This window comes from Coptis chinensis, chromosome 1 (genome assembly GCF_015680905.1).
Source record: "Coptis chinensis isolate HL-2020 chromosome 1, ASM1568090v1, whole genome shotgun sequence".
NCBI classification, from domain to species: Eukaryota; Viridiplantae; Streptophyta; class Magnoliopsida; order Ranunculales; family Ranunculaceae; genus Coptis; species Coptis chinensis.
In genome coordinates, this window is record NC_141456.1 from 23641665 (window position 1) to 23659574 (window position 17910).

The window sequence follows — 17910 nt, forward strand, 5'->3', positions numbered from 1 at the left end:
AATGACTTCACCGTTTATATGAGAAGAAACAACGGTCGTAAAGTCACGGTTAAAGTGTTTGATAAGACTGAGGAACTGGACAATAGGTGGGTAATACCACATAATGTCGATTTGTGTGTTAAATTTCAAGCACACATAAATGTTGAGCATTGTAATAAGACAAGGTCGATAAAGTATCTTTTCAAATATATTAACAAGGGCAAATATAGAGCCACTGCTTTTATTGTTGAGAATATCGCAACAGATGTAGACACGGGGAAGCAAATCATTCGAGATGTGGACGAAGTTGGACGTTTTCTTGATTGTCGTTATCTTTCTGCTTCTGAAGCATGTTGGAGATTATTGAACTTTGAAATTCAATACAGAGACCTAAGCGTAGAGAGGTTGCCATTTCATCTTGAAGGAGAACAAATTGTCTACTACGGTGACAATGATTTACCAAAAGAAGTCATCAAACGCGAGAAAGCTTCAAAAACAAAATTTACAGAATGGTTTAAAGCCAATGCCATGTATCCATCTACTAGAGAACTTACTTATATGGAATTCCCACTAAATGGGTTTGGCAAGTCAATGACAGAGTGTGGACTCCTAGACGGGGAAAAGGTAAAAGAAAGATCGGTCGTGTTTACTATGCTCACCCTACATCAGGGGAGAGATTTTACTTACGGATGTTGCTTAATATTGTCAAAGGTCCTAGAAGTTTCGAAGAAATCAGAACAATCAATGGAACTATTTATCCTACTTTCAAAGCAGCGTGTGAGGTAACTTATGAAATTTTGTTTTCGTATATCATTATAATTGTTGGATCTTGGGAAGTTAAACAACATAATCATGTCAACACATAGTTATTTCTAGATGAATATAATTTAAATGTCATTTTTACCATGCTATATTGTTGAATTACTGTTTACCAAAATATAATTTAACTGTTTACCACACACACCCTTGGCAGACTCATTGTACTAATATAAGCTTTTACATCTTCTAAATACTCAAAAGGGAGACAACACAATTGCATCAGCTTTAGGTGGTTCGACTTGAAAGCCACATTACCAGAGATGAACCCCATAGCTGGGTATTAATTGAGGAGTCTAAGCCACTGCACATTATCAAATGAATCTCCTAATGGAAGGAGTTCTATTGAAGTCTACGTTGACATTTTGAAGAGTCACCACATATAATTACGAAAATATAGATTACAGGCATAGAAGATGTATACAAGCTTTTTATGGTGTCAACTATTTACATAAACTTAGTATCTAGGCCTGAATTAATTAGAGTCTTCTGTCTTCACAATGAGAAATATATAAAAAGAATGTAAAAAAGAAAAAATAAAAGACTTACTGGAACATATGAAGGTTGCAACTTGGATGTAGTCAAATACCTCCTAAAGTAAGGAAAAGTGGAGGTGAAAGCCATTTCAGTCGGTACTCTCTAGGTTGCCTCCATTCCTGTCTCATGTAAACCATGGTCTTACAGGCTATTCAAAAGTACTAGAGAGAATGTTTTGCACATTACATACATAAAGTTCTTATTTCAATATAGAGAGAACAACATTCATATATAATGCAGAAATAATTGCATGTATAAGAAGTAGCAGGATTCTAAATCAATGACCGCCAGCGTGCATCTTGGGATTCATGCACTCACAATGAACATGATATATGTAGAAGAAACCAAAGCAAGTATGGCCTGACGCATATGTGGAAGTAAGTTAGTAGTGTTCATCCATACCCCGGTTTGGAGCTGTTGATTGGCCCTGCTGACAAGATGAAGGCCTACCCCGGTCCCGTCTTTTGTAAGAAGATTTAGCAAGCTTTTTTGGATTATGTGTGTTTGCATTGGTGGGGGTGATGTCTGTGGGTTTCTAGAACTTACCCTACCTTTAACCCAAACCTCGAGGCAGGTTAAGGTTGAACCGAGAAAAGGCATCCATCCGCTCATTAGGTCATCACTCATCACTAAGTATCCATTTGCTTCCTTTGGCGACAACACATTTCTTTTAGCGGTGGAGTCATGACAACAAAGTAAAATAAAGTAAAAGGAATAGATATGACAACAAAACATGGTAAATCATGTTTAGCTGAATTTAGTAATAGAAAACAAGATTTCTTGCAAGCAAAAAAAATTCAAGTAGAACGGGTCACAAATGTAAGTCTATTTATAGGCGGAAACTGACAAATGTGTGTATTAATGGGGAAAAAAAGGAAATAGTTTTTCATTACTTATTGCTTGATTAGCAATAACCCGAGCACATGATGTCTTCCCTAAGGAAATAGTGTTTGATTACTTACTGCTTGATTAGCGATAACCCAAGCACATGATGTCTTCCCTGTCCCTACAAGTCACATTTCCAAGCTTAAGCTGCTTTAGACGCTAGATAACTAGAAGGAAAATTTTAAATATATATAGATTACTGTTAAAACATGAAGTTTAAATTAAACTGGCAGCAGTTATTGGAGGGAGTAGGGTAACGATTACAAAACATTTGCTAAGAGACTTTCGTGCCAAGATTTCGTCTCAAGATTGTGGATAGGTTGGTTGAGACGGTGGAAGCACTTTTGGAGGAGCATACTTAATCCGACAATAAAGAAAAGGGACTCTCCTAAAACTTTTACAAATAAACTTAGGAAACACATACACACTTAGATTTGTTTTTTCCTATTGTCTATTTTGAAAAACTCCTGAAGTTAATATATGCTGAATTTTAATTTTAAACTATACATATTTAATTGTTCAATTAAATTTTACCGAGGCACTAGGTTTGCTTTCGATGATGACAAAGAGTGGGATGATGCACTAAAAGAAGCTAGCGGATGGTTATGTCCTAAAGCATTCTTGAGAGAAATTTTGTGATAAATGTTGATGTGCGAGATATCATTTCCTGAAAAACTATGGGAAAAACATCACCAGGCACTAGGAGATGACATGTTATTTCAGTATAGAAGAATCAATGGAAATCAGACATTGATTTTATCAGAGGAGAAAATAAAGAACTACACTCTATGCGAGATTGAAAAAATCATGCTCAAAAGAGGTAAAACTTTGGCAAAGGTCAATGACTTCCCATTTCCAAATATGAAAGACCAGATGCCAACTGGTAATAGACTGATCGCAGGAGAACTTGACTATGATTGTCGTTCACTACGTGATGAATACGTTAGAATGCATGAAGTCCTTAATACTGAGCAGCATGAAGTATTCCAGTTAGTCACCCAAGCAGTATATTCACAGAATGGAAGTGTATTTTTTGTTTACGGAAGTGGAGGAACCGGAAAAACGTATCTGTACAAAATTATCATCTCAAAGCTAAGATCTGAAGGTAAAATTGTTCTTGCAGTTGCCTCTTCTGGAATAGCATCACTACTCCTATCAGGTGGGTGAACAGCACATTCTAGGTTCAATATTGAAATTCCTACCAATGAAGAGTCGACATGCAAAATCTCAAAACATGAAGAACTGGCGAAGCTAATACAAAAAGCAGATCTTATTTTATGGGATGAAGCTCCAATGACTCATAGGCACCGATTCGAAGCTGTCGACAAAACTTTAAAAGACATAATGGATGAAAATAACAAATATTTTGGCGGCAAAACATTTTTAATGGGTGGAGACTTCAGATAGATTTTGCTAGTTATTCCAAGGGGTAAAAGAGGTGACATTGTTGACGCTTCAATAAACAGGTACCATTTTGAATATATCAAACAATCTTAATTTTATCAAATAATTCATTTAGTAACCTTGAACAATTTTTAATTTTGCCATGTTTAATTCCATTTGACAGATCTAAAATCTGGGGAGAATGTAAAGTTTTTCATCTGACTCAAAACATGAGATTAAAAAGTGACAATGTTGATCCAGAAACAACTAGCTCTATAGAAGATTTCAGCAAATGGGTTCTAGATCTAGGAGACGGAAAGTTGCCAGCAATTTCTATGGAGAACGATATCGAGCCAACATGGATACAGATTCCAGATGATCTTCTTATTCCTGAATCAGAAGACTCAATTAAAGATATTGTTTCAAATATTTATCCAGATTTTGCAAACAATCACGGTTATGTAAAGTACCTCAAGGAAAGAAGCATCTTGGCCCCCAAGAATGAAACAGTTGATGAAATCAACTCATACATTATTTCATCACTTCCAGGAGATTTACAGAATTACTTGAGTGCAGACACACTTTGTCCTATAGAAGGTTAGCATGTTAAAAAAAGTAGTTATATAAATAACTGTTTTTAACTTTTATTATCTTATTACTTCGTTGTTTTACAGGAAAGTCTGCTGAATAGGACGTTCTCTTTCCTACAAAATTTTTGAATACTCTCCAGTTTTCTGGATTACCAAACCATAACATTGAGCTGAAAGTTGGTGTTCCTATAATGTTAATGCGGAATTTGAATCAGTGTGCGGGGCTTTGCAATGGAACTAGGTTGATTGTGACAAGGATGGGATCCAAAGTTATTGAAGCAAAAATTATAACGGGTAAGAAAATACGTGATCCAGTAAATATTTGGAACTTTACAATCATATAAGCAAATTCATAATTACAGGTACAAACATAGGTGAACCTGTCTATATTCCAAGAATTGTCCTATCTCCAACTGACACAAAGTGGCCGTTTGTCTTCAAGAGGAAACAATTCCCCATCAAAGTGTGTTATGCAATGACAGTAAACAAGAGTCAAGGACAAACTTTCAACCATGTTGGTGTTTATTTACCACGTCCAATTTTCACACATGGGCAGTTATATGTTGCTGTTTCGAGAACAACATCTAGACAGGGGCTAAAATTTCTAATAAAAAAGGAAGGTGATGAACCAAAAGGATATACACAAAACATTGTGTATAAAGAAGTTTTTCAAGCAATCTGAGGAAGGTACTGTATTTCAAACAAAAAATACTTTATGGTGTTTTTTAACTTTTTAATAACTTATCCTTACTATGCTTTTGGTCTTCTTTAATGCAGGAGAACCTTATAGGGGATATTAGGTAGTTGATTTACTCCAAGAAAGTTCATTACAACTTCTATGTTGCTTTAACTGGTGTAGCCTTTTTACTTGGTTTCTATATGAATTTTGAATCTACCATTATTATGAAGTTAACTATTTTGGTGTTTATATTCTTTGTATTTCCATTTTTTTGTTTTCCCAGTGGTTTTTTTGGTCTGTTGGAGACAATGATATATTTAATTATCAATGTTTCTTAACCTAAACAAGAAACACAAAAGGATTGTCTTAGTTGCTTAATGACCAGGTCTTAGGTGATTCCACATTAGATATTGCAGTTGGAAGACTTGGAGGTGGTGGAGAAAAATCAGGGTTTGGAAGCTTGGTTGATTGCTAACCTGTAGAAACAAGACAACTTAAAATAGAAAGAGATGCTAACATTTTAGGACTTGACATCCGAATAGAAACAAGACAGCTTAAAATAGAAAGAGATGCCAACATTTTAGGACTTGACATCCGAATTCTGCTGTTGAAATGTTCAGTATCAAATTATTGACGACATGTGATTCATCCAAGAGTAGAAAATGTAATTTACCGACAGAGCAAAAGGAAGAAACTTCGTTTAAAGGACATCACAGAGCATGATAGCACCAAGGCCATATTTATGATAGTCCCAGTAAAGAGCAAAAAGCGCGGTTAGTTTTTCTTTGAACCAACAAGGTTTAATTAGTACATGGAGAAAGACCTTTAGGAAGAAAAAGCTAGAGGCTGAGAGGAAGCAAGAGAGGTTGTTATGCTATTGGCTCAAAGCTTACAACTGGCAGCAAGTATGAATACGACACAAATCACACCTGAATGTCCAACTTTATCAGACTCGGACACAAAATTATAACCAACATAATCTCTAACTAAATCTTACAGTAAGACTATATTATTGTTAATGTTTTTTTTAGGACTCTATTACTATTAATGTTTATCTGTTCAACAGAATCTCTAACTAAATCTTACAATTTTAATAGGACTCTATTACTGCTTACAACTGGCAGCAAGTATGAATACGACACAAATCACACCTGAATGTCCTACTTTATCAGACTCGGACACAAAATTATAACCAACAGAATCTCTAACTAAATCTTACAGTAAGACTCTATTATTGTTAATGTTTTTTTTAGGACTATTACTATTAATGTTTATCTGTTCAACAGAATCTCTAACTAAATCTTACAATTTTAATACGACTCTATTACTACTTATAACTGGCAGCAAGTATGAATACGGCATAAATCACACCTGAATGTCCAACTTTATCAGACTCGGACACAAAATTATAACCAACAGAATCTCTAACTAAATCTTATAGTCAGACTCTATTATTGTTAATGTTTTTTTTTAGGACTCTATTACTATTAATGTTTATCTGTTCAACAAAATCTCTAACTAAATCTTTCAACTTTAATAGGACTCTATTACTGTTAATGTTGTTTTTTAGAACTCTATTACTATTAATGTTTATCTGTTTTTCTACTTAATCGGTTCAATAAATCAACTTAATACTAAACCTATATAAATCCATCACGATTATATAACATAAAACACTAAAAAAAAAGGAGCCTACCCTACAAATTCAAAGGTAAATTCTGAACTATTCAAAAGTACCCTACAAATATTGTTTTGCCTTTTTTGTGTTTGCCATGACCCTAATTATTCTTGCGTCTTATCAGTCATATTTGATGTAAATCCTGCTCGATTGAATGCTTGAATTTCAAATAGTAGCAGTACTTACAAGTTTATTTAGCAACACTAAGTTCGTATATCTTATAATGATTGTTTATATTTTTCCAAAATTTGATTGTCTAAGCAATTAGTTACATTCTAGAATCAGTAAAAGTGGATGACGGTGGATTGATACTAGTGAAAATGCAAAGTCATCATGAATTATTTTCATAATTATTGATTTTGGTTCCTTTATTTTGTTTAGGTATCGAGTTGCGGAAGAGGCGAGCACGTTAGCAGAATATTGCAAATGGTATGATAATGGGTTCTTTTGATCCTGTAACTGATTTATGATTTAGTAGTCAAGAATTTATTTTCATGCAATTAATTGTATGAATATATATTACACGGTTCTATTGACTACAGTTACAATCACAACACTGAATTAGCTTTATATTATATATGAAACTCATGCTTCCGTTCAACATAAGATTAGAAAACTATTAATGGGAAGCAATATAAGGCACATACACAAGGTCTTTTAGCTTCTAAGTTCTAACCCCAGTAACCCATACCTCAAAATGTTTAATAATCCATTTTGGATTTTCTTTGATTTGATATATTTATTGATTTTGTTTCTAGACTTTGATTGCTCATTTTTTTCCCCCTTTTATATTTGTTTCATTCAAATTGAATGATGTATCAAAATTTTGTAGCATTGCTTACCATAATAATACACCATTGAATGTTTTACTTGGATTTGGTTTCAAATATGGAGAAGTCATCATTGTACTTGGATTTGGTTTCAAATATGGAGGGCTTTTTTTGTTTATTTATTTATTTCAAAGACACCATATATTGTCAAATAGTGTTGATTAACAATAGGTTCATGCCTTTATGGTTTATCAGATTGTTAGCTTTGAATATTAGGTTCATTTTGTCCACTTTGAAACGTTTGATTTGTTACACAAATGTGTCTCAAGAGCCAATATTGATTATGCATGTACAACGGTCAACGTTGTACAAGCAAGTTTACTCTTTCGACATGATCGTCTCAAGTCTGCATATATGATTGTTTGTCGATGTACATGTAAAGATGCTTGCACAATAGTTCTAATTATTTCTAAGTTAATCACTCCAGTATGCAAGGGTAATGGATGTACATGTTAGTATATTCTTCAAGGGTAATGCAAGCATCCATTACAGTTAATCACTCCACCTGTGAAAGAATTTTGTGTGCAGATCAGTTATGTAGTTTCTGAATTTTTGCATGATTAGCCACCATTTGGTACGAATAATAGTTTACCGTTCTATCTATGTGGGAGCATTGGCTATGTTAATTTTTTCTTGGCTGGTAACTTGGCACTTTAAAGTACTTTGAGTTAAATTGGCCGTGTTCACGATATGTAGCTGATAATATATTTTTTGTTATACTTTTCATATTTGTTTCGGCTATGTTATATTTGTTTAGGATGCTCAATTTTGGGTTTCACCACTTTGTTATTTGGCCGGGGTATATACGAATATGAGTATATTATCTAATCAGATCTGTGATTATTTATTGGTATAACATTGACTAAATAATGATATATATATATATATATATATATATATATATATATATATATATATATATATATATATATATATATATATGTATACTTCTCAATAACCCGAGCTATGTTTGAAAAAACACATGGATGAAAGGACTAATGTAGAAGCACTTTTTATGCTATAGAGATTAGACGATATGGCGAGGAAGTGCAAGACTTTGGACGAGCTTAACCTTTACTCACCATCTTGCAAAATAATAACACGAGTAAGCAGAATGTGGATAGCAAGGTATAAAGAAAAAGTTTTTGGAATTGAGATGATATTGATTGATGAAAAGGTAAAAGTTATTTGATCTAATTTTACTATTAGAGTCAAGTCATGATATGTTTTCAATATATTATTGTTTGCAATTTATTGTCATTCTTGAACATAAACAGTTTACTATCTCTCTTAAATTTTATCCATAAATATTCCATCAATAGCATGTTTTTTTCCCCCTGTATTATCTAACATATTTGTATTAAAACCGTGTCATTACAGGAAAATCAAATTCACGCTAAAATTGACAAGGAAATCCAAAACTCCTTTGAAAAAATAATCAAACAAGGAGAAATTTATTGTTTTGAAAATTTTGAGGTTAAGGTAGCAAAATTTCAATATGAGCCGGTGAGGGTCAATTTCACCATTTCCTTTAAAAAGGATACAGTTGTAACTGTTTCAAAGGAAAAAAATTCAGACAATACAAGTTTTAATTTGTTGATTTTGAAGAATTCATGCAAAAAAAAGAAGACTACGTTAATGCATTCAACACAGTTGGTATGTTACTGATTGAATAATGTTATTTTCCAAAAAAAAAAAATTCTGTACTAATATTAATTTGAAAAAACCAGATTTTATCAGACTTTTGACAAAAGTTTCAGCACAAAGCCCGTATAGTTTTAGGGAACTCACACTAATGAATGAAAGGTAACACACAATGTTTTTTAATTTAAAAAATAATTTTTAAACATAATTACTTTATTTTTTTTACAGTGACTATGAATTCTAATTACTAATTATTTTTACAGGAACTATGAAATCAAGATTGCTTTATGGGGTGAAGACTCCAAAAGATTTGTAAACCTAAAGAATTCGGATGGAATTGTCATTGTTATTTTATCATCACTATATATGAAAAGAATTAGAAGTATGCAAATATTTTTATATCCAATTTGATCTATTTAAATGATTTATTACTAACTATTATCTAATCTTATTATTTCTTTATATATGTGTTCACAGGGCTTTTTAAAGCAACAGTCACATCTGCAACTCAAATATACTTGAATTTGGATATACCTCAATCAAATGAGATGAAAAAGCGGTAAAATACTATAAAAAGCTGGCTTAAGATTTGTGAATGCATACTATATTACCGTACTAATTTTTTCTCATCATCATGCATATATAGTTTGAGTTTGAAAAGAGAAATTAAGGTTTAGAAGCTAAAGTTATGAGTTATTGCTTATGAAGCTAAATGCTTTTAAAATGGCCTGTATATTCATATACCAATAGCTCGAATAGTGAATAAGCTGTTTTTTTTTTTTACTTCTTTTAGTAATATTTATGCAAACTAACTGTTTTGATGCAGCTTTGATACCGGTAACTTTAAAGTACAGTTTGAGGTAGACAAAGAGGGTGAACCTACTACAATTTCTGAACTACTTAGTAAAGACAGGGTAACCATATCTGACCTAATTCAATTAGGCAGAGATAGATGCAACCAGGTTAGTCTGAAATAAAGATTCTGGAAGAGATTTAAAAAAAAATAGTATTTTATGTTTTTTATACTGATACATAAATCATTTTATTTGTAGCATAAGTCATTTACTTGCAAAGCAAAATTTATAAAGCTTTTTGGAAATCGTTGGAATTACAAATCTTGCCAATTCTGTACTGTCAAACATGTGGAAAACGAGGATGATCCATACTACAAGGATTGTAAAACTACTTACAATAAACCATCTGAGAGGTAAATAAATTGAAATTTTAAAATCAAATTATGTTTATATGTTACTAATCTGATCAGTTATGTTCTCTTTATACACATGTACTATCTTAAACTTTGTGTGCAAGATGAAACAAATGAAACAACATTTGTTGTTTTTGGAAATAAAGCAGAAGACATAGTGCAGCAACCATTTGACAAAATTAAAAAGATGAGTTTAAAGGCGAGTATATATACAATTTTTTATTGATACCAACTAAATTTTTTTTAGAAATTTATATTAATGCATTTTTATTTCTACAATCCAGGGCAATAGTTGGGATGAAATTAAAGAAGAATTAGAGAAAAATACTGGAAAGACATACATCTTCAAAGTTGTGATAAATGAGTACAGTATGCATGAAATCTATCCAACATTCAGTGTAAACAATATCTTGGAAGAAAAAATGGATAAGGAAAACATAGAAGAAACTGACACAACAGACATTCAAATTATCGAGCAGGTATTTATCTTTTAAACTAACTTCCCTTACAACCATTGGTCAAATATTGTCATATTTAAATTTGTACATGCCAAAAATACAGGAAAATGGAGCAAATAAAAAGAAAAATAAAAACAAGAATCCTATAGATGAGGTCTCTCCAACCAAAAAAAATCGGAAAACTCCAGAATCAAAGGTATTGTGTTCAAAATATTATTTAAACAATTTGATGTAACTTTTAAATTACAAAATAACTTACTTTGAAAAACTTTTCATTCAATATGCAGAACAATGATTTGGAATAGATGCCGACAATTTAGTTTGATCAAAGATGATTAAGTAGCCAATATGTTATTGAATAACGGCCAACAATTCAGTTGGAAGATATTAGATTGTTTTCGTATGTATGACTTTCTTCAATGAACAATGGAGAAAATAAGTTGACATTTGAATTTTCTTAATAATTCTGTTTTTACATGTCCTTTACGAGTTAATTTGGTTTTTCTTCAGTATGTGAATGGTATTACAATTTCAAACTTATTTATGTAAATACTATTACGATTTCAGATATTTAATAGTTGGAATAAATGAAAAAACAATAAAAAAAGGATAAATCAAATCGGATAATGGAATGATAAAGAACAACAGAATTCAGACTAGAAGCGTCTCCTTGACCACCACCACCATGATGACAATACTCTAACAGTGGAAAAAGAAAGAAAAGGGGTTAGTTAGAATTACCTTATCCATCAGTACATTGCCTATGTTGCATCCTCTGGCTTTCTAAGCTATTCTATATTTCCTTTTTAGAATTTCTCCATTTTCTTCTGCTTGGATCCTAACTTGCATTCATGGCGACGAAAAAAGAAGCCATCATACAAATTAGTGACAGCCACTACAACATTTTCCTTGATTGCTTTTTATAACATTAACAGGTACCTGCACAATGTCCACATTATTAGATACAAACACAACACCACACACACACACATATAAAACAATTATGGTGGGATCCAATCATGTGGCCCTCATCCACCAATTGGAACATTATGGAGCGCACCGCCTTTAGTCCAGTATCTCCTACATGTCTTACAAAAGTGGCATGGCTGAGTGAGATTGTAGTTGTTGTAGTAGCAAAACTTGGTGTTGGTTGAATAACATCTTAGACACCTCAAATTTTTTACAGAAGTCGTTGCAGTAGTAATAGTGGTGTTATTGGTAGTGGTAGGTGTAGATGAACAAGTAGATGGTGATGGTGTAGAAGAAGATATTCTTCCCAAAACTGCACCATGGAAAGACAGCTTTCTCTTTCAATTTTGTAACAGCCACTGGCACCTTTACTGATACCTCATGACAGCATTGAGGACTGTACAGTTAACAATTACACATACCTCAAAAGTCTCAAATCATTATAAACACATGGGCAATAGGACATGATCCAAGCATGTGGGACGATGCAGAGAAGTTCATCCCAGAAAGGTTTATCGGTAGTGATATAGAGTACAAGGGACATGACTTCCAATTTCTGCCTTTTGGTCAAGGAAGAAGAGGGTGCACTGGAATGCACATGGGTCTGAAAGTAGTGAAATTGGTTGTGGCACATGTACTGAACTGAGCATGGATGAAGAGTTTGGACTTACAATACCCAGGGCCAAACATCTATCAGTTATTCCAACATTCTGCCATCGCATATGAGAACACACACATTTTGGATCTTTGTGAAGATAAGCTGTAGTTTTCACTTTTCAGTATGTTGTTTAGATATATTTGGCACCATTGCTACAAATGCTCTTTTTGCACTAATTGCTTCGCATCACAATAGCTAAATCTAAATTCAGATGTTCAATCATACCTGTAATCTAATATTTGTGCTGATACAACATGACAACCTAGGAAACCGGCATAAGTCTAATCCCCAACTTAAGAAGTCAGATTACGCATAATGCCCATTCTGAGTAAGGCAAATTTGAGTGGCAAAAATGCTTACAGGTATTGTAACACTTCATTCCAATATATTAGCCTTGGAATTTCACCAGTTAGCTGGTTCATAGCAAGGTCACTGCAACAGATAGAGAAGCAAATATAAGAAATTGCAAACATTTATTATGGAAACCAAATACAAGTTTATAAGCAAAACACTTTGAAATAACGGACCCAAATATAGTTGAGTAAACTAGGGATCCAAAAATTCTCCTTTGTCTAAATGCTGACTCAATGTAGTATCTGGTATTATGGTCATATTGCAGAGACGAGTAGTAGAGCCACTGCATACATCCATCAAACCATGAGCTTTATAAGTTTGAAGTGTTTGAGTGCTTACTCAAATCACTCAACATAGTATCTGGTCTTTATGGTCATGTTGCAGAAACAACAAGTAAGACCTCTGCCTACATCCATGACCTTTAAAAGTTTAAAGTGTTTCAGGTAGGAGGGACATAATATCATCGTATTCAAGGACATACTTGAATCGGTTACAAACCTCAAGATTTTTTCTTTTCTTTTATTTTTTTTCCAGTGAAACATAGCAGGGGCAAAATGAAAAAATAATTGCAGGATGTGTGGTCTGATGAGTGCTTTACCAAGTACATAGGAAAAATAGAGGGAAATAAATAGTACATATAATCAAATATATTAATATTATTTACAAATTTATTACTCCCAAGTCATAAACATATATGAAACACTTAAAAATAATTTTAACAACACATTAGTATTTTGTTATTTCCTGAACCTACCAAACCCAAAAATCGGGAAACAAAAATAAAACCTCTCCAACATCTCCAAAGAAGATACTATAGCCCCAATTGAAAGTAATCTTTACTTATAGTTTCCATCCAAGTGTAGTATACTACCATGCCTGACCATAGTAAAACTGTATTGAAGTTTTACAGATATAAATGCAAAAGGCATGACCACGCTCCAACACGTGACGTTGTTATTGTGACACCAGACGTCCAGACAACAAAATTTATTTACATTTCAGCTACATTTGTGAAGGGAAATGAGGTTTTGTCCCATTGAAGCTATTGTTGTGTTATGCCCAGACTACAGAGTGGCCAAGGATAACACCAAATGGCTAATTTCTATATTAACTTTATATGCAGCAATCCGCAAAAGAACAACAAGAAAAATATGTAAAACACCAACTAAATTTTTTTAGAAATCAATAAAAATGGTGCAACTAAAAACTAATGAAATGGTAAAGCACAAACCTGGCGCAATGCAGCATTGGCATTTTGCTGCTGATTTTTCCCTGACCACTGAACAACATCCATAATTACATCCCATAGAATGCGTGACGACCTCAACGTCGGGCAGCTTAGCATCCTTAACACGTTGCTTCACGGTGTCAATGACTTCAGATATGTCGGTCTCCTCGCTATCCGGGTGGTCAATGCAGATTTCATTTCCTTGAGTTTGATCTCAAATATTTTTTTCTCATTGTATTCGACCAACCCGGTCGGGCCTTCCTTCTTTGAATAGAAATAGACATAACGCAACATAAAGCACAATTAAAACTCGGTAAATCCAATACCACTACAACATCACATGAATAAATTACTCCATAAACTTATTAATTTTCATCTCATTGGCTATTCCCTAATTTCATCATTTTAGGCATACAAATGGTATACGAAATGCACTACTTAAAACAAAGATATGCTTTAATCTTGAAAGGAACACTCACGTGAAATGCTCGAGAAACCTTCGAGAGAGAGCTTTGTGGAAGGAAAAAATCAAGGAGATTGTCCTCCATCTTACCCCGCTCGTGAGTGTAATCAAATCATCAACATCTTGTTATCAATCGGTACTCCTTGAAGAAGTCTGTTATGAATGTAAGCACTAGCTCCTTTCCCCAAGATTATCCTTGAGCGGTGGTTGCATAAACTGTCTCGGGGAAGTCTAGACAACTTCGGGAGAATGTAAGGGCTGTGAAAATAGCAAGCTTCTTTCTTTCATTCTCTTCAAAAGCTCCAATGACTGCAGGAATCATCGCGATAACATTTTCGAGATTCTTTATGAGGAAAGGCCTCCTCGTGCAAGATCTTACGTAGGTAAAGAACGAAGGCAAAATAGCTTCGCGTGTTGGCTCACAATCTATGACAGAATAGGTATGTCGCTCCCCCTCATCAGATTTTGTTGTGGCAGGCTGTGTTCGACCTCCTATGAAAACCACCTGCAGTTTCAAAACCATTAGATCGTAATACCACAATAACAATAAGAAACCATCAGCCCTTTAATAAAATTGCAAGATAAGAGAACAACATGTCCCCTGTGCTAATATGAGATCAAATAAATACTTAAGAGTCTTTTCTACTCTGTAAATATACCTCTTACTTGACCTAGCAAGTAGGTAGGATTACACAATCAAGACTACAAAGAGCTTCTATATAAAAGGACAAGAAAAGAGACTTGACTGTTTTTATAGATATCTCATAGAGGTGACATATCTACAGTGCTCATATAGAAAGCTCTTACACCTGATTTTCTTAATTACTTTTTCTATTTATAAACTTTGTGTTTTCCAGAAATAATCAGTGCCTGACCTTATGAACCAGATATATATGGACCCTTTGATCCGCAAAATGCGGTAGGGTCCAGAGGAGCTGCTATATTCCGTTTGCGGGTCTTGATTCGCGTGCCACTAAATATACAGGAAAAAAAACACAGCAAATCATTACCTAATTTGAAGTTAATTAAAAGCATCCAGTAGAACTTGAGAAAATTCCAAGCATTTTGACACCTCAAAATCTTATGCAAGTCTTATTTCCTTTTCCCAAGGAGGGGAAGGGTGCTGAACTGATTTTAGCTAATTGAAAAAACAAATTATAAGGGAGTTAGAAGTGCTCTGGGTGATGAGGCTAAAAGCATGAGTAGGAACTAAATGGTATCCTCTACAGCTAAAAATTGAGTGGAAACAAGAAATCTACAGAAACATACCCGAGAGTGGGTCTCTCCTTCGAGCTGCAAAAAAACAGATAACATAAAATCCATAAGTAAAACAGACTTTGAATATCTCAAAAGTTTCATGCATAAAAAAGAAATCCCATAAAACAACATTTAAGATCTAATATTGACCTCAAAGCACTTAAACAGATGTTGAGAAAAGAAAATTCTATCCAAATACTAACATCTTAATTAATCCCAAAAGATACCATTACTAGATAGCATGGCATACTAAAATCTTTAATTAATCCCAAAATATGTCATTACTAGATAGCATGGCATACTAAAATTAGAAGCATTAATTACAATTTTCAATTCAAAGCACTGAAGAGTGACCAACAAAAATGCAAACATTTTAATACAGAAGATCACACTTTAACCTCAAAATAGTCCCATTAGATCATCACACTATCTAATAGTACAATAACATGGATGGTACATTATACTTATCCAAGATTATTCTAAAGACTTGACACTGGATTCCAAACACCATACCAAGATCCAATAGATCAAGCAACATCAAATCAAATCACTAGAACTGACCACACTTACAAACCTCAGATTTCAATAACATGCATGTAAAGTGTATTGAACATTATCCTATAATAAATAATGTTCTAAACAAGACAAGAGAAGTGGATTGAACATTATCACTCTCAATCTCAGAACACTTGAGACCAGCCAACAAGAAATGATTCTAAACACGATACCAGAAACCCAAATTGATCCCAATATTAAGTAGTAATGATGTAATAGCATTAATTACTTTAGATATTTTTGTATATCACAAGAATGTATTATCTTACACGGACCTTTCATAAAGTGTCTATTAAATTTGTACCCGAACTTGACTGCCTGAGGAAGATACCAATGTGATTTGTTTTAATCTCCTGGACTACCAAGGAAGTATAAAGTACACAAGTTCCTTCATATGAAAAGGGTGAATATATAACTGACCGAGTCTCTCTCTCTCTTTCTCTCTTAAAATCTCCAAAGTACTAACCGACAACTTCATCAAAATTGCTCGATGGGGATACAATCCTACTCGACTCGACTCATGCCATAACTCTAACCATGGGACACATCATTCTTGAGAAGCAACATAAGACTCACCATTAGATTGTTCTGAATCTGAAATGCCAACCATCTTCTGAATTGAATCAACATCCCCAGCTTCAGAGAGCGTGTGTGTATTGTACAAGAGTTCCAGCAAAGGACCATACTCTGTAACTCCAAATATCTCCTTGATGATTAAGGAGCTCTCCCTTGAACAGAATTCTGGCAGCTGGTCCACAATCCACAACAAAAGGAATCAGTTCAATATGTGATATACACAGAAGATTCTTTTCAGTTATATGTCGTCCAAAATAAACTAAATCAAGCAACTTAAGAATGAAAACCAAGATCCAGTATCCACGGCGGAGTGTGGCTTTGAACACAGCTTGAGCACATTTACTCGGAATGAGTCGTTAGGGGAATTTAACTACAATCAAATGACATCTCTACCCAAGGACCCAACTAATAATTAAAACTTCAACTACTATGGTCTATGGCCAAATTGATAGAGTCCAATAAGTTTTATCAATGTAATTACAAACTTCAAAAGCCAGATGTATTCACACAGTTACCTCAGATAGATAAAATATCTTCCCAAAGAGTGCACGCAGACCGTTTTTTTTCTTAAAACCCTTCTTTGAGTATCCTAAAATATCCATGACAACTGGACCTGAAATGGATATCAAGTTGTGATCAGAACACCATTACAATAATCCTTGAGCATTCATGTTATTATGTCACCCTTACTAAATTCTGAAGTAAATCATCTTTTTATATGAGATACTTCTGTTAAGATATCCAACAGTATTTCTTCATTTCATTAAATCAAACTTATTTACTGATACCGTCTGACGTATTCTTTTGTCTACCGTCAAACCATATACCAAGTGTTTTCTTCACTTTTCCAGGATTTTTCATATTTTCAACAGATGTGTTCACCTCAACAAGTTCAGCTGGTAACATCATATTCCAAAACAACATCCCGCATTTGATGCTTCTATATCTCCATGATCACAACTCACTAGAAAGAATAATGATACGTACAACCATACCCCAAGTATACCATTCAAAATAATATACTACAAAAGAAAAAATGTACCGACCCTTTTCAACTGCTGTCTCTTATAAACAATAGGGTAGCCAAGTAGGATAGTACATTAAAGAACAAAGTATTATACCTGATATTTGTTTGATATGCCTATATAGTTTCTCTTAATACGT

At 33.6% G+C, this 17910-nt stretch overlaps 1 protein-coding gene, 1 long non-coding RNA gene and 1 pseudogene across 2 annotated transcripts; 2 read left to right on the forward strand and 1 right to left on the reverse strand.

The window, feature by feature from the left end:
• Positions 1 to 18: 18 nt before the first annotated feature.
• LOC147523035 (uncharacterized) lies at positions 19 to 3384 on the forward strand. Its single transcript, XM_086569304.1, has 2 exons — positions 19 to 603; positions 2875 to 3384. Exons 1-2 carry the CDS (start codon positions 19 to 21, stop codon positions 3382 to 3384), a joined length of 1095 nt encoding a protein of 364 aa, XP_086425430.1.
• A 6138-nt stretch (positions 3385 to 9522) lies between these two features.
• LOC147523036 (uncharacterized) lies at positions 9523 to 10178 on the forward strand. Its single transcript, XR_015197105.1, has 3 exons — positions 9523 to 9580; positions 9848 to 9983; positions 10074 to 10178. It is a non-coding gene; the product is annotated as an uncharacterized LOC147523036 (long non-coding RNA).
• A 2491-nt stretch (positions 10179 to 12669) lies between these two features.
• On the reverse strand, positions 12670 to 17652 carry LOC147523037 (uncharacterized; annotated as a pseudogene).
• Positions 17653 to 17910: the final 258 nt, after the last annotated feature.